The 18,016-nt window shown below is 39.9% G+C and overlaps 2 protein-coding genes and 1 long non-coding RNA gene across 4 annotated transcripts in view; all 3 read left to right on the top strand.

Annotated features, from left to right (window-relative positions):
• LOC5521065 (nuclear transcription factor Y subunit alpha) lies at window positions 1-4,457 on the top strand. Its single transcript, XM_001640726.3, has 4 exons — window positions 1-327; window positions 1,694-1,852; window positions 2,151-2,363; window positions 3,008-4,457. Exons 1-3 carry the CDS (start codon window positions 37-39, stop codon window positions 2,358-2,360), a joined length of 660 nt encoding a protein of 219 aa, XP_001640776.3. The 5' UTR covers window positions 1-36; the 3' UTR covers window positions 2,361-2,363; window positions 3,008-4,457.
• Window positions 73-18,016, top strand: part of LOC116604147 (coiled-coil domain-containing protein R3HCC1L) — a 20,286-nt gene continuing 2,342 nt past the window's right edge. The window contains exons 1-6 of one of the 2 annotated variants that reach the window (XM_048729090.1): window positions 73-218; window positions 5,629-5,668; window positions 5,894-7,253; window positions 7,524-7,623; window positions 7,832-7,913; window positions 7,990-8,060. In XM_048729090.1, the coding sequence (XP_048585047.1) occupies window positions 203-218; window positions 5,629-5,668; window positions 5,894-7,253; window positions 7,524-7,623; window positions 7,832-7,913; window positions 7,990-8,060 (1,669 nt within the window). In that variant the 5' untranslated portion in view covers window positions 73-202. Of the gene's footprint in view, window positions 219-5,221; window positions 5,350-5,443; window positions 5,669-5,893; window positions 7,254-7,523; window positions 7,624-7,831; window positions 7,914-7,989; window positions 8,061-18,016 lie in introns of those variants that run through there. The other variant, XM_032366139.2, reaches the window with a different exon arrangement.
• On the top strand, window positions 12,940-14,988 carry LOC125567959. Its single transcript, XR_007311938.1, has 2 exons — window positions 12,940-13,139; window positions 14,806-14,988. It is a non-coding gene; the product is annotated as an uncharacterized LOC125567959 (long non-coding RNA).

The following is an 18,016-nucleotide window of genomic DNA, read 5'->3' on the forward strand; positions in this document are numbered from 1 at the left end:
CAATCAAATATTCATTAGTTGTGAAAGAAGATCAAAATGGCGATGGAAGCAGCGCCAAACTCGCCTCAACTCAACAACTTTGCACCGCAAAATACAGTCGCTGTCTCTCATACAGTGCCGTCTTCGGCACATGCGACAGCAGTTAACCTGATACAGCCTGACCAGAGCAAAGGGTTGTATATCGTGGATCCCTCGCAGCAACATGCCGCCTTACAGATGTTCGGCAACCCGGATCAACGAGCGTTCTTGACGGCCAATCCTTCCGAATACAACGTTTCTACTGGCGCAATTACTCAGCAAGTATCTAACGGAAACCCCCAAATTATGGTGAGTTATATTAGTTTACCCTTTTCTTGTGTTTGGTGTTGTTTTCGGTCCTTCGTGAAGTTCGAAGCAAGGCAAAATAAGAGTCGAAGACCGAAGAAAACACCTATCCAAAGCTAAAATTTGCCCGAGCGAAACAACAGTCTCAAGTAACCCGAATCGAACCGTTGTATGTCTTTTATCAGCAACATACTCAAGAAAAGTTGTACTGAAAGTTTAAAATAGTAGAAAAAGCCGGGAATTTCGAGCTGTCAGATGAATTGTAGGATTTAAAAATTCGTCCAATCCCTGCAATATTGTTGAGGGAGAGTCGCTATTGGTCGTGGCGAGGGTCCGTATCACTGGGTAACTACGTTTGCCAATCAATGGCTTTCGCTCGCTTTAGCAGGTGAAGAAAGACGAATTCATCCAATGTGTACCAATCAAACATCACTGTTTAGAATTTGGAGGGAAATAAAGCTAACACAAACGAATTCGAGTCGGGTTTTGCGTGGTTTCTCGAAAAAATGCGATCGGCTTGCGTTGTTCTTTGTTCGACGTGACGCCATTATTTATGATTAGAAGCGCTTCGCTTGGAACAGCTGTTTTCCCGTGTATTTTCACTTCGCCCTTATATTAAGTGTGATTTTATACTAAACTATTGATCACGAAAGTAAATCGTTCAATATCATTATTCATTAGTGCTTAGTATAGGATTTTATATAATTTGCTACCCTATATATGGTTTATTTTATCGATATCGCTTCAGTTTCCATAAATATGTTTCCCTCTTTGCTTGACCTCACTTTAAATCCCTCCGTTTATACGATGTTTCTTTCCTGTATCTTTTTTAAGATCAGACACAGTTAATCCAAGTCCAGTGCCATCTTGATTTCTTTTGATCACTAAATCCTATGTACAGCTAGCACAATATTTTTGTAAAAAAAACTACAAGACGGAAAAAAAGTTACTGAATCGTCATGCTGTAGTTCGGAGTATTAAAAAAATCTTGTATTCAAGTTAAGAGATATAGTTTGATGAACAAAATCAAGATATATAAATTTTCAAAAATTATCTACAAATTTGTGGTTGGTTGGTGTGACAGGTCATAAATCCTGCTCAGAAACAATGTGACACTTTGCAATGAATTTTGTTTCTCAAACTGCTGTAAAATAAATTTCTTATTTCCCCTGTTTGCTTTGGCCGTATGGGAATTTATGAAAATTATTTAGACAACCACAAATGTTATATTCAAGGACATTTTTTCCGTTTTGCCACAGTGTGATTGCTTCTTTTTGACAGAAAATATTTTAAACTTTCCAATACTCAAATTGGAGTGCAATTTTATGCAATGTAAATGTATGTATATATGTATGTATCTGTGTTGTAGATGAATGGACAGCCCATTGGAGCACAAAGGATTCCAGTGGCGATGGAAACTTTGGATGAGCCATTGTATGTCAATGCTAAGCAATACCATCGTATCATCAAGAGACGGCAAGCACGGGCCAAGCTTGAAGCAGAAGGGAAAATTCCTAAAGTCAGAAAGGTAAGCCTTGCTTGCTTAGATATATGGTAAACATGTTGTTTTTAGGAAGTATACTCCAATCCATCACTCCTATATACAGGGTTGTATATAGGAGTGATTGGGAGTGATGGATTGGATGGATACCCTTAACTGAGTAAAAAAAGTAAAGTTGATGTCCTTTGTTTTGTATAAAATAACACAAAATGTCTCATACTGAGGTATATGTCTGGACCATCTTATTCACTCCCTCTATATAATTCTGGATCCATTGTTGAATAAGTCTTATATGATAACCATGGAGATGTGAATATGTTTTCAGAAATATCTGCATGAATCCCGACATCAGCACGCATGTCGACGGAAAAGGAGTAATGGTGGGCGGTTTGTGACCAAGCCTGGTGAAGAGAGTGATGAGTCACAAGATGCATCCGAAAAACAAATTGAGGTTCAACCACAACACACCGGCAGCATGACACATGGCCAAGAAGGACAGTTACCCTCAGAACAGACAACAGAGGGGGTCGAGTAAAAGGTAAATACAGATGACAGGTACTTCCATACCTTCTCTGTACATTTTAAAGCCCTTTACAGAGACAGTGACCTTACTATCAGGATTTCCACTGTACTGTGATAGTGGGAGGGTCATTTGTTATGTAATAGTGAAAGGGTTATTTGTACCAGTGCTGTAGCAGGACTCGAAATATTCGGGTAGCACAATACAGAAACATTAAGAAAATATATGGAGGCACAATACAGAAACATTAAGAAAATGTATGGGGGGAGGGGGTCACAGCCACGCCTATGCACTTGCCCTTAGTGCGCATTTTAGAATATATATGCAGTTTATTTTCCTCTTTACAGAGACAGTGACATTACTATCAGGATTTCCAATACAGTAAATGTTGGAAAATTCGCGGGTCAAGAGTTAAATCCGTGATTTAAACCGTCAGTGGGTATTTTGTAGTTATTTTGTATATATATTGGTAAATTAGTAGTATTTTGGGGGGGTCAAAAAACCTCGAGGTTCAAGACCTGACCGTGAATTTTCAGTGTTTGGAAATTTTCCGGTCGCGAATTTTCCAACATTTAATGTATAATGTTATCCAGTACTCATTGAGTTTAATGGTTCTTTGTTATTCATAAGTTCTGCAATTAATTTTTCTTGTCTTGTTTCAGATATTTAATAAATGTGGCATTGTTTACAAGTGCAGGCATGATACCACCCTTGGTAGAAGCACCCCAAGGCTCCCAGCCAAATAGCCAATTTAAATGAGACATGAGTACACACAAGATGCTTATTAACTAGACAAAGAATGTTAACATTATCCATAAGTTCATAATCTTCATTTTTGTGCTGGTATCTGGTAATACAAAGGAGTAAGCCTGGGTAGCCCCACTAAAAGAGAGAGGGAAGGTGTTCACGGCCGAGAAATCAGAGGAAGCGGCCCAATACACAGGCTACAGAAAAATTTGTTTTGCAAGATTTTGGTGATGAATCATAAAATATTTGATGCATCCACTTTTTTAAGTGCATCTAAAGGGGTGGCAAATGGTCAATCCGAGAAATTCCGATATGGCTGTTTTGAAAATAAAAAAAAAACAAGATCTTGCTTTTCAAAAGATACAAGAACAAGAAATTGAATCTCTAAAATCCATGAATCAAATGCCTTAAAATTTGGTGAGAAAATTTATATTTTTGGGACCATTCGCCACCCCTCTAAGATATCCTAAAAGCATTGTAAGTATGGAATTGAAATGTTTCAAGTTTTGCTTGGCTTGTGTTTTATTGACTTGTTCCGCTAGGGCTTTCTGAGAGTAGGGATTCATTAAATATTATTTCCTCTACCATACTTAAAATAAATAACTCAACACAACACAACGTTAACTAGAGGTAGCAAAGAATTCCTATCAATTAAGCCATCTAATCACAATCCTGGCTGCAAGCCCTGACCAAATGCATATTATCCATTTTTTGTGATTTTGATTATTTTTCAGACTCTGACCAAGAATTCTAAAATGCTTCTCACTTTAGTGAATCAAGTTTTAAATCTGTAGTGAAACAACATTTTATACCCTCTCATTGTTCAATGCTTTGCAGTGAGATGATGTGAGTAGAAGCTATTAAAGAACAAGCCAATGGAAACAGTTCAATTCTTTTGTTGCTTGGAATTCATGAGCCTATGTTTGCAGATCGCTCACAAGTGCAGTTAAAGCATAAAATAAAAAAAACTGTTTATAAATGATAACCTGGAATTTGCTGGGCAGCAAGGAAAGGCCCTCTAATAAGAGCATGCTCTTTACTCTGTAAAATCTATTTGTAAGAATTTAGTGATAAAATATGTATCCACTTGTTTTCATTTGTACAAATACTTTCAGCTTGTGCAAAAGCTGATGTTGTTCCATAGTTCAGATTTTTGCACCAACAAAGGATAAAATATTCTAAAAAGAGCATTATTTTAACATGTACATAAACAGCAGCTGTGGTCTAGTCTTTCAAAGAAAGTATTATTTTGTTATGGTTAGCTATGTGGTTAGCATTGTAGGCAAAAACTTGCACTGCCTCATATTCTATCTACTGTAGTTTATTTCTAAAACAGAGAAATAAAGAGTAAACAACAATTCAAAATTCCTTATCTAATTGATAGATCCTTAGCCTAACTTAAAGCAGCATTGTCACCAGTTTACTTCCGGAGGTCCGACGGAAACCTCAACCGTTTAAAGACAAAAGAATCTATTAGAATCCGAGATATTTAACAGGCCATCCGCGCTAAATTATCAATCATATCCTCAAAGAAACTTTCAATAGACACAATGCTTTTAATATTTTGAAATATTTTTCACGTCTTCCGTTAAAAATCATCGGAGATTGTTACGTAATCGACCGGAAGAGTAAACTGGTGACAATGCAGCTTTAATGTGGGACTCTGTTTGGTCCCCCTTTGGAAACTATCCAACTAGGCCCCTTCCCCCAATTTGGACCTCGCATGCCCTAGGGGTCCCCCTGTTAGGACATTTTATACCTTTCCCACCCTCAAGGTGTCGCAAAGTTTTAACATCACAGCCCCTCTCTCTCAGAAAAGCAAATCACTTTTTAATCAGGTTGAAAAAAATCGGAGGGTCTGCCGGTTGCATTTGTTGCTAGCGGTTTTATTGGGTTACAGGAGAGGGGGGGGGGGGGGGTTCAAAGCAGTTATGTTCGTGCTTGCATTGTTTTGCTGGCCAGTTGTCCAAGTGCAGCGCCTAGTATGTGTCATAAAGCTGCAAAGGAGACTAAAACAAACAAACACTTATTCATTAAAGAATTAAAAAACTGACAGTTATGGACCCACTCCCTCTACATTTCAAAGAAAGTTGGGCCTCCTGTGTCACGCGCGCGATTAGGAGCCTGGGTTTAATAGCAAATCCAAAATGGCTGAGTTCAGAACAAAAAGTGACATTGCGGATGTATTTTATCTTTTATTCTCTTTGGCTAAATCTTTTTTCTGGAATAAGTGAGATATCTCCAAAGTTAATCAAAGGTATTAATTACCATAACCCATAGTTCTAATGTCGCTGTGAGTAAACGTGATCACGAAATTCAAAATCTTTTCCAATCATCCTGGCTTGCTACAGCTTCCCTTCCTGGCCAGAGCAGCAATATCTAGATCGCTTGGAAGACGAACTAGAACATCTCCAGAGCAACTCTTGCCCGAGCAGTGTGCTCTTCTTGCCGCCACTCAGTCCTCGACTCCGTTTTCTCACACATCAGCTGGTTCAGGAGCGGTTTCCAAGTCTGAGGACGTTATCGGTTGGTTCAGCGGAAGAGCGTCGTACAACGGTGTATATGGCACAAGGCAGGCATGTGTAATCTCCCAACCATATCCTTGATATTTCCTAAACATTGGAAAGACTTTTACCTTTGTTCAAAGAAATTATTTTTATTGACTTCATTGATTTTATAGATGGCAATTCCCGTTAAATTAAAAAAAACTATCACAGACTAATAGAATGAATGATCTTACTATTTAATGTTATAAGTATAATATTCAAATCAGACATAGGAACTAATCATATTTTTAATAGGTCTTGGAACTTGACACATGAGACCAGTGAAGAAAGAAACAAACCTCTTTGGACTGCTCATGGAAGAGGAAGGGGGAAGAAAGTAAGAGAGTTAAGTCAGGATCCACAAGGGGTAAAGCCATCAGGAATTGATCCTAGTGTCAGACCTAGAGGACGAAGCAGAGGCCGTGCACGCAGGCCTGACCAGCCAATATATGTCCCAGGAGCTTTGCGGAGAGAAAGATTAAAGGGGAATGTAGAAAAGGACAACACTTCAGTTTATTTGATTGGAAAACAGGGAAATGGCACAGTTAAAAGTAATGAGAAGTTCGAAGATGAGTCTTGTTTGCAGGGTCCTGTAGAGCTTATTAAAGAAGAATCAAGTTCAACTCCTGATCAGAAAAATGATACCTGTGAAGTAGCACACACTAGAACGTCTAACAACACTTCAGTTTGTATAATTGGAGAACAGAGAAATCACCCAGTTGAGAAAAGTAAAGAGATAGTTAAAAATGAGTCTTGTCTGCACGTCCCTGTAGGGGGCAATAAAGAGAAATCTTGTGATCAGAAAAATGATAACTGTGCAGTTGCACACACTACAACATCTAACAAAACTCCAACGTGTGTTAACAGAGAACCACAGAATGGCCCTGGAGAGGGAACTAAAGAGTTAGTTGAAGATGGCTCTAGTTTACAGGGTACTTTAGAACTAGTTGAGGAAGAATCAGGGTCGAGTCATTATCAGAAAAATGATTCCTACACAGAGACACAAGCTAAAACTTTTAATGAAAACAGCAACACAGCATTCAGAGAACACCCTGAATTTGTGACTCCTTCTGATACAAACTCTGAGAGTTGCAGTGAGGAGGGCTCATGTTCACCTCCTCAATTATTTATCAGTTCTTCTATTCCAATTGATATATACAATAGTAAAACTAACTTATCCATATCAGAAGTGAATCAAGCTAATGAAATAGTGACGGATGATAGTGATCATTTGAGAGGTCATAATATCTGTGCCCAAGAGAATACATGCTCAACTGATGCAGACGAAAACATCTTGATATGTAGAGAGGTGTTAGAGAACTTACTTACACATGTTATTGATCAAGAGAACCAAAAAAAAGTGAATGAAGGAAAAAGTGAGGGTGAAAGAAAAAAGACAAAAGAGATAACATCAAAGACAACTAAAAAAGTTAAAGACAAGAAAGGCAAAGACAAAACCACAAAACGGTCTTCAAAAGAGAAAAAGAAAAAAAATGAGAAAGAACAGAAAACACTGCCTAAGAAGCATGTGAGTGGCGAAGAAGAATCTGAGGATGACTGGGATGCAAACTTTGATGAGAGTGGAGAATGTATCAACCCTGAGCTAATAAAAGAGGTCAGGTGGAATTCTTTATGTGTGGAGATTATTCTAAATATTTCTAGGACTTTTTGAACCTATGTTATCTATAGCTACACACACCCCCTTTCCTCAGCTTATCCTGACTACAAATCCTACATAGCATTCCTGGCTGCTATACCTGTGTGAAAGTTGACCTTTGTCTTTATGCTGTTTTTGGGCCTTTATTGATAATGTTATTCAAATTGCAAGTTATCAAAACAGTTAAGATGTAATTTTATTGATGTTTAATATTGTCTAATCTTTCAGCTATCAAATTTGACTGGTATCAAAAAGCCATCAGTGCGCAAGACCCAGTTTGACTTCTATGCCTTCACTCCTAAGGAAGTTGACCTTGATGAGGACCCAGGTTTGTTGTATTATGTCAATCTAAATTTACTTTCTGTATCAGACAATCCGAGTCCCTCTTTGTTCAATAAACAAAAGCTTTTTTTATCAAAGGATTCACAGAATACTAAACCCTGTAATTGCACTGGGCCAGAGAATTATGGAATATAATTATTTTATTTTTACCTTTATTATATATAATTATTTTATTTTTTCCCTTTTTTTTACAGCATATTCACATATTTTGGAGATCTACGACTTTTCACCTGAACTCCAAACCAAAGATGTCTCCCAGGCACTAGCCATGTTCACGTAAGTACTTGAAATGATTCTGTTTTTTTTTTTTATTGTTTTTGTATTGATTTATAGCTGTTCTTTTCCTTTTCAGGAAGCAAGGCTATAATATCATGTGGGTGGACGACACTCATGCCTTGGCGGTTTTCTCAAGTGAAATTACAGGTGATGTGATGAAGATAGGGGCATCAGCCAAGGGTGGTGTTTAGGGTACATTTCATCCCTATAAGATAATGCTTCAGCAGTATTTTCAAGGGAAATTACAGGTGATGTGATGAAGATAGGGGCATCAGTCAAGGGTGGTGTTTAGGGTACATTTCATCCCTATAAGATAATGCTTCAGCAGTATTCTCAAGGGAACTTACAGGTGATTTGATGAAGATAGGGGCATCAGCCAAGGGTGGTGTTTAGGGTACATTTCATCCCTATAAGATAATGCTTCAGCAGTATTCTCAAGGGAAATTACAGGTGATGTGATGAAGATAGGGGCATCAGCCAAGGGTGGTGTTTAGGGTACATTTCATCCCTATAAGATAATGCTTCAGCAGTATTCTCAAGGGAAATTACAGGTGATGTGATGAAGATAGGGGCATCAGCCAAGGGTGGTGTTTAGGGTACATTTCATCCCTATAAGATAATGCTTCAGCAGTATTCTCAAGGGAACTTACAGGTGATGTGATGAAGATAGGGGCATCAGCCAAGGGTGGTGTTTAGGGTACATTTCATCCCTATAAGATAATGCTTCAGCAGTATTCTCAATGGAACTTAACCTACAGGTGATGTGATGAAGATAGGGGCATCAGTCAAGGGTGGTGTTTAGGGTACATTTCATCCCTATAAGATAATGCTTCAGCAGTATTCTCAAGTGAAATTACAGGTGATGTGATGAAGATAGGGGCATCAGTCAAGGGTGGTGTTTAGGGTACATTTCATCCCTATAAGATAATGCTTCAGCAGTATTCTCAAGGGAACTTACAGGTGATGTGATGAAGATAGGGACATCAGCCAAGGGTGGTGTTTAGGGTACATTTCATCCCTATAAGATAATGCTTCAGCAGTATTCTCAAGGGAACTTAACCTACAGGTGGTGTGATGAAGATAGGGACATCAGCCAAGGGTGGTGTTTAGGGTACATTTCATCCCTATAAGATAATGCTTCAGCAGTATTCTCAAGGGAACTTAACTTACAGGTGATGTGATGAAGATAGGGGCATCAGTCAAGGGTGGTGTTTAGGGTACATTTCATCCCTATAAGATAATGCTTCAGCAGTATTCTCAAGGGAACTTACAGGTGATGTGATGAAGATAGGGACATCAGCCAAAGGTGGTGTTTAGGGTACATTTCATCCCTATAAGATAATGCTTCAGCAGTATTCTTAAGGGAACTTAACCTACAGGTGATGTGATGAAGATAGGGACATCAGCCAAAGGTGGTGTTTAGGGTACATTTCATCCCTATAAGATAATGCTTCAGCAGTATTCTCAAGGGAACTTAACCTACAGGTGATGTGATGAAGATAGGGGCATCAGCTAAGGGTGGTGTTTAGGGTACATTTCATCCCTATAAGATAATGCTTCAGCAGTATTCTTAAGGGAACTTAACCTACAGGTGATGTGATGAAGATAGGGGCATCAGCTAAGGGTGGTGTTTAGGGTACATTTCATCCCTATAAGATAATGCTTCAGCAGTATTCTTAAGGGAACTTAACCTACAGGTGATGTGATGAAGATAGGGGCATCAGCTAAGGGTGGTGTTTAGGGTACATTTCATCCCTATAAGATAATGCTTCAGCAGTATTCTCAAGGGAACTTACAGGTGATTTGATGAAGATAGGGGCATCAGCCAAGGGTGGTGTTTAGGGTACATTTCATCCCTATAAGATAATGCTTCAGCAGTATTCTCAAGGGAACTTACAGGTGATGTGATGAAGATAGGGGCATCAGTCAAGGGTGGTGTTTAGGGTACATTTCATCCCTATAAGATAATGCTTCAGCAGTATTCTCAAGGGAACTTAACCTACAGGTGATGTGATGAAGATAGGGGCATCAGTCAAGGGTGGTGTTTAGGGTACATTTCATCCCTATAAGATAATGCTTCAGCAGTATTCTCAAGGGAACTTACAGGTGATGTGATGAAGATAGGGGCATCAGTCAAGGGTGGTGTTTAGGGTACATTTCATCCCTATAAGATAATGCTTCAGCAGTATTCTCAAGGGAACTTACAGGTGATGTAATGTTGATAGGGGCATCAGTCAAGGGTGGTGTTTAGGGTACATTTCATCCCTATAAGATAATGCTTCAGCAGTATTCTCAAGGGAACTTACAGGTGATGTGATGATGATAGGGGCATCAGCCAAGGGTGGTGTTTAGGGTACATTTCATCCCTATAAGATAATGCTTCAGCAGTATTCTCAAGGGAAATTACAGGTGATGTGATGAAGATAGGGGCATCAGCCAAGGGTGGTGTTTAGGGTACATTTCATCCCTATAAGATAATGCTTCAGCAGTATTCTCAAGGGAACTTACAGGTGATGTAATGTTGATAGGGGCATCAGTCAAGGGTGGTGTTTAGGGTACATTTCATCCCTATAAGATAATGCTTCAGCAGTATTCTCAAGAGAAATTAACCTACAGGTGATGTGATGAAGATAGGGGCATCAGTCAAGGGTGGTGTTTAGGGTACATTTCATCCCTATAAGATAATGCTTCAGCAGTATTCTCAAGGGAACTTACAGGTGATGTAATGTTGATAGGGGCATCAGTCAAGGGTGGTGTTTAGGGTACATTTCATCCCTATAAGATAATGCTTCAGCAGTATTCTCAAGGGAAATTAACCTACAGGTGATGTGATGAAGATAGGGGCATCAGCCAAGGGTGGTGTTTAGGGTACATTTCATCCCTATAAGATAATGCTTCAGCAGTATTCTCAAGGGAACTTACAGGTGATGTAATGTTGATAGGGGCATCAGTCAAGGGTGATGTTTAGGGTACATTTCATCCCTATAAGATAATGCTTCAGCAGTATTCTCAAGGGAAATTAACCTACAGGTGATGTGATGAAGATAGGGGCATCAGCCAAGGGTGGTGTTTAGGGTACATTTCATCCCTATAAGATAATGCTTCAGCAGTATTCTCAAGGGAACTTACAGGTGATGCGATGAAGATAGGGACATCAGTCAAGGGTGGTGTTTAGGGTACATTTCATCCCTATAAGATAATGCTTCAGCAGTATTCTCAAGGGAACTTAACTTACAGGTGATGTGATGAAGATAGGGGCATCAGTCAAGGGTGGTGTTTAGGGTACAATTCATCCCTATAAGATAATGCTTCAGCAGTATTCTCAAGGGAACTTACAGGTGATGTGATGAAGATAGGGGCATCAGCCAAGGGTGCTGTTTAGGGTACATTTCATCCCTATAAGATAATGCTTCAGCAGTATTCTCAAGGGAACTTAACCTACAGGTGATGCGATGAAGATAGGGACATCAGTCAAGGGTGGTGTTTAGGGTACATTTCATCCCTATAAGATAATGCTTCAGCAGTATTCTCAAGGGAACTTAACCTACAGGTGATGTGATGAAGATAGGGACATCAGCCAAAGGTGGTGTTTAGGGTACATTTCATCCCTATAAGATAATGCTTCAGCAGTATTCTTAAGGGAACTTAACCTACAGGTGATGTGATGAAGATAGGGACATCAGCCAAAGGTGGTGTTTAGGGTACATTTCATCCCTATAAGATAATGCTTCAGCAGTATTCTTAAGGGAACTTAACTTACAGGTGATGTGATGAAGATAGGGGCATCAGTCAAGGGTGGTGTTTAGGGTACATTTCATCCCTATAAGATAATGCTTCAGCAGTATTCTCAAGAGAACTTAACCTACAGGTGATGTGATGAAGATAGGGACATCAGCCAAAGGTGGTGTTTAGGGTACATTTCATCCCTATAAGATAATGCTTCAGCAGTATTCTTAAGGGAACTTAACCTACAGGTGATGTGATGAAGATAGGGGCATCAGTCAAGGGTGGTGTTTAGGGTACATTTCATCCCTATAAGATAATGCTTCAGCAGTATTCTTAAGGGAACTTAACCTACAGGTGATGTGATGAAGATAGGGGCATCAGCTAAGGGTGGTGTTTAGGGTACATTTCATCCCTATAAGATAATGCTTCAGCAGTATTCTCAAGGGAACTTACAGGTGATGTAATGTTGATAGGGGCATCAGTCAAGGGTGGTGTTTAGGGTACATTTCATCCCTATAAGATAATGCTTCAGCAGTATTCTCAAGGGAAATTACAGGTGATGTGATGAAGATAGGGGCATCAGCCAAGGGTGGTGTTTAGGGTACATTTCATCCCTATAAGATAATGCTTCAGCAGTATTCTCAAGGGAACTTACAGGTGATGTAATGTTGATAGGGGCATCAGTCAAGGGTGGTGTTTAGGGTACATTTCATCCCTATAAGATAATGCTTCAGCAGTATTCTCAAGGGAAATTAACCTACAGGTGATGTGATGAAGATAGGGGCATCAGTCAAGGGTGGTGTTTAGGGTACATTTCATCCCTATAAGATAATGCTTCAGCAGTATTCTCAAGGGAACTTAACCTACAGGTGATGTGATGAAGATAGGGACATCAGCCAAAGGTGGTGTTTAGGGTACATTTCATCCCTATAAGATAATGCTTCAGCAGTATTCTTAAGGGAACTTAACCTACAGGTGATGTGATGAAGATAGGGGCATCAGCCAAAGGTGGTGTTTAGGGTACATTTCATCCCTATAAGATAATGCTTCAGCAGTATTCTTAAGGGAACTTAACTTACAGGTGATGTGATGAAGATAGGGGCATCAGTCAAGGGTGGTGTTTAGGGTACATTTCATCCCTATAAGATAATGCTTCAGCAGTATTCTCAAGGGAACTTAACCTACAGGTGATGTGATGAAGATAGGGACATCAGCCAAAGGTGGTGTTTAGGGTACATTTCATCCCTATAAGATAATGCTTCAGCAGTATTCTTAAGGGAACTTAACCTACAGGTGATGTGATGAAGATAGGGGCATCAGTCAAGGGTGGTGTTTAGGGTACATTTCATCCCTATAAGATAATGCTTCAGCAGTATTCTTAAGGGAACTTAACCTACAGGTGATGTGATGAAGATAGGGGCATCAGCTAAGGGTGGTGTTTAGGGTACATTTCATCCCTATAAGATAATGCTTCAGCAGTATTCTCAAGGGAACTTACAGGTGATGTAATGTTGATAGGGGCATCAGTCAAGGGTGGTGTTTAGGGTACATTTCATCCCTATAAGATAATGCTTCAGCAGTATTCTCAAGGGAAATTACAGGTGATGTGATGAAGATAGGGGCATCAGCCAAGGGTGGTGTTTAGGGTACATTTCATCCCTATAAGATAATGCTTCAGCAGTATTCTCAAGGGAACTTACAGGTGATGTAATGTTGATAGGGGCATCAGTCAAGGGTGGTGTTTAGGGTACATTTCATCCCTATAAGATAATGCTTCAGCAGTATTCTCAAGGGAAATTAACCTACAGGTGATGTGATGAAGATAGGGGCATCAGTCAAGGGTGGTGTTTAGGGTACATTTCATCCCTATAAGATAATGCTTCAGCAGTATTCTCAAGGGAAATTAACCTACAGGTGATGTGATGAAGATAGGGGCATCAGCCAAGGGTGGTGTTTAGGGTACATTTCATCCCTATAAGATAATGCTTCAGCAGTATTCTCAAGGGAACTTACAGGTGATGTAATGTTGATAGGGGCATCAGTCAAGGGTGATGTTTAGGGTACATTTCATCCCTATAAGATAATGCTTCAGCAGTATTCTCAAGGGAAATTAACCTACAGGTGATGTGATGAAGATAGGGGCATCAGTCAAGGGTGGTGTTTAGGGTACATTTCATCCCTATAAGATAATGCTTCAGCAGTATTCTCAAGGGAAATTAACCTACAGGTGATGTGATGAAGATAGGGGCATCAGCCAAGGGTGGTGTTTAGGGTACATTTCATCCCTATAAGATAATGCTTCAGCAGTATTCTCAAGGGAACTTACAGGTGATGTAATGTTGATAGGGGCATCAGTCAAGGGTGATGTTTAGGGTACATTTCATCCCTATAAGATAATGCTTCAGCAGTATTCTCAAGGGAAATTAACCTACAGGTGATGTGATGAAGATAGGGGCATCAGCCAAGGGTGGTGTTTAGGGTACATTTCATCCCTATAAGATAATGCTTCAGCAGTATTCTCAAGGGAACTTACAGGTGATGTAATGTTGATAGGGGCATCAGTCAAGGGTGGTGTTTAGGGTACATTTCATCCCTATAAGATAATGCTTCAGCAGTATTCTCAAGGGAACTTAACTTACAGGTGATGTGATGAAGATAGGGGCATCAGTCAAGGGTGGTGTTTAGGGTACATTTCATCCCTATAAGATAATGCTTCAGCAGTATTCTCAAGGGAACTTACAGGTGATGTGATGAAGATAGGGGCATCAGCCAAGGGTGCTGTTTAGGGTACATTTCATCCCTATAAGATAATGCTTCAGCAGTATTCTCAAGGGAACTTAACCTACAGGTGATGCGATGAAGATAGGGACATCAGTCAAGGGTGGTGTTTAGGGTACATTTCATCCCTATAAGATAATGCTTCAGCAGTATTCTCAAGGGAACTTAACCTACAGGTGATGTGATGAAGATAGGGACATCAGCCAAAGGTGGTGTTTAGGGTACATTTCATCCCTATAAGATAATGCTTCAGCAGTATTCTTAAGGGAACTTAACCTACAGGTGATGTGATGAAGATAGGGACATCAGCCAAAGGTGGTGTTTAGGGTACATTTCATCCCTATAAGATAATGCTTCAGCAGTATTCTTAAGGGAACTTAACTTACAGGTGATGTGATGAAGATAGGGGCATCAGTCAAGGGTGGTGTTTAGGGTACATTTCATCCCTATAAGATAATGCTTCAGCAGTATTCTCAAGGGAACTTAACCTACAGGTGATGTGATGAAGATAGGGGCATCAGCTAAGGGTGGTGTTTAGGGTACATTTCATCCCTATAAGATAATGCTTCAGCAGTATTCTTAAGGAAACTTAACCTACAGGTGATGTGATGAAGATAGGGGCATCAGCTAAGGGTGATGTTTAGGGTACATTTCATCCCTATAAGATAATGCTTCAGCAGTATTCTTAAGGGAACTTAACCTACAGGTGATGTGATGAAGATAGGGGCATCAGCTAAGGGTGGTGTTTAGGGTACATTTCATCCCTATAAGATAATGCTTCAGCAGTATTCTCAAGGGAACTTACAGGTGATTTGATGAAGATAGGGGCATCAGCCAAGGGTGGTGTTTAGGGTACATTTCATCCCTATAAGATAATGCTTCAGCAGTATTCTCAAGGGAACTTACAGGTGATGTGATGAAGATAGGGGCATCAGTCAAGGGTGGTGTTTAGGGTACATTTCATCCCTATAAGATAATGCTTCAGCAGTATTCTCAAGGGAACTTAACCTACAGGTGATGTGATGAAGATAGGGGCATCAGTCAAGGGTGGTGTTTAGGGTACATTTCATCCCTATAAGATAATGCTTCAGCAGTATTCTCAAGGGAACTTACAGGTGATGTGATGAAGATAGGGGCATCAGTCAAAGGTGGTGTTTAGGGTACATTTCATCCCTATAAGATAATGCTTCAGCAGTATTCTCAAGGGAACTTACAGGTGATGTAATGTTGATAGGGGCATCAGTCAAGGGTGGTGTTTAGGGTACATTTCATCCCTATAAGATAATGCTTCAGCAGTATTCTCAAGGGAAATTACAGGTGATGTGATGAAGATAGGGGCATCAGCCAAGGGTGGTGTTTAGGGTACATTTCATCCCTATAAGATAATGCTTCAGCAGTATTCTCAAGGGAACTTACAGGTGATGTAATGTTGATAGGGGCATCAGTCAAGGGTGGTGTTTAGGGTACATTTCATCCCTATAAGATAATGCTTCAGCAGTATTCTCAAGGGAAATTAACCTACAGGTGATGTGATGAAGATAGGGGCATCAGTCAAGGGTGGTGTTTAGGGTACATTTCATCCCTATAAGATAATGCTTCAGCAGTATTCTCAAGGGAACTTACAGGTGATGTAATGTTGATAGGGGCATCAGTCAAGGGTGGTGTTTAGGGTACATTTCATCCCTATAAGATAATGCTTCAGCAGTATTCTCAAGGGAAATTAACCTACAGGTGATGTGATGAAGATAGGGGCATCAGCCAAGGGTGGTGTTTAGGGTACATTTCATCCCTATAAGATAATGCTTCAGCAGTATTCTCAAGGGAACTTACAGGTGATGTAATGTTGATAGGGGCATCAGTCAAGGGTGGTGTTTAGGGTACATTTCATCCCTATAAGATAATGCTTCAGCAGTATTCTCAAGGGAAATTAACCTACAGGTGATGTGATGAAGATAGGGGCATCAGCCAAGGGTGGTGTTTAGGGTACATTTCATCCCTATAAGATAATGCTTCAGCAGTATTTTCAAGGGAACTTACAGGTGATGTAATGTTGATAGGGGCATCAGTCAAGGGTGGTGTTTAGGGTACATTTCATCCCTATAAGATAATGCTTCAGCAGTATTCTCAAGGGAACTTACAGGTGATGTAATGTTGATAGGGGCATCAGCCAAGGGTGGTGTTTAGGGTACATTTCATCCCTATAAGATAATGCTTCAGCAGTATTCTCAAGGGAACTTACAGGTGATGTAATGTTGATAGGGGCATCAGTCAAGGGTGGTGTTTAGGGTACATTTCATCCCTATAAGATAATGCTTCAGCAGTATTCTCAAGGGAAATTAACCTACAGGTGATGTGATGAAGATAGGGGCTTCAGCCAAGGGTGGTATTTAGGGTACATTTCATCCCTATAAGATAATGCTTCAGCAGTATTCTCAAGGGAACTTACAGGTGATGTAATGTTGATAGGGGCATCAGTCAAGGGTGGTGTTTAGGGTACATTTCATCCCTATAAGATAATGCTTCAGCAGTATTCTCAAGGGAAATTAACCTACAGGTGATGTGATGAAGATAGGGGCATCAGCCAAGGGTGGTGTTTAGGGTACATTTCATCCCTATAAGATAATGCTTTAGCAGTATTCTCAAGGGAACTTACAGGTGATGTAATGTTGATAGGGGCATCAGTCAAGGGTGGTGTTTAGGGTACATTTCATCCCTATAAGATAATGCTTCAGCAGTATTCTCAAGGGAACTTAACCTACAGGTGATGTGATGAAGATAGGGGCATCAGTCAAGGGTGGTGTTTAGGGTACATTTCATCCCTATAAGATAATGCTTCAGCAGTATTCTCAAGGGAACTTACAGGTGATGTAATGTTGATAGGGGCATCAGTCAAGGGTGGTGTTTAGGGTACATTTTATCCCTATAAGATAATGCTTCAGCAGTATTCTCAAGGGAAATTAACCTACAGGTGATGTGATGAAGATAGGGGCATCAGTCAAGGGTGGTGTTTAGGGTACATTTCATCCCTATAAGATAATGCTTCAGCAGTATTCTCAAGGGAACTTAACCTACAGGTGGTGTGATGAAGATAGGGACATCAGCCAAGGGTGGTGTTTAGGGTACATTTCATCCCTATAAGATAATGCTTCAGCAGTATTCTCAAGGGAACTTAACCTACAGGTGATGTGATGAAGATAGGGGCATCAGTCAAGGGTGGTGTTTAGGGTACATTTCATCCCTATAAGATAATGCTTCAGCAGTATTCTCATGGGAACTTACAGGTGATGTGATGATGATAGGGGCATCAGCCAAAGGTGGGACCATGTAACCCTTTTTTAGATCATGCTTTGAACATTAAAGAGAAAAGAAGAAAATGGACATTCATTTTAAATCAAAAATATTTGTGACCCCCTGTTTGAAAGTGTGGATATGCAGGGTGCAAATTCTTACACATGTAATTCAGTAAAGCATGACTACTTTGAAAGGGAAGCCCAATATACAAATACATTTTATGATGAGTGGTAGACTTCCTCTCTTTTCCCTGAAGCATTTGTGAAAGTGATTACATGCATTGCATCATTTAACTTTTTATCCCTGAG

This window comes from Nematostella vectensis, chromosome 6, assembly GCF_932526225.1.
Source record: "Nematostella vectensis chromosome 6, jaNemVect1.1, whole genome shotgun sequence".
NCBI classification, from domain to species: Eukaryota; Metazoa; Cnidaria; class Anthozoa; order Actiniaria; family Edwardsiidae; genus Nematostella; species Nematostella vectensis.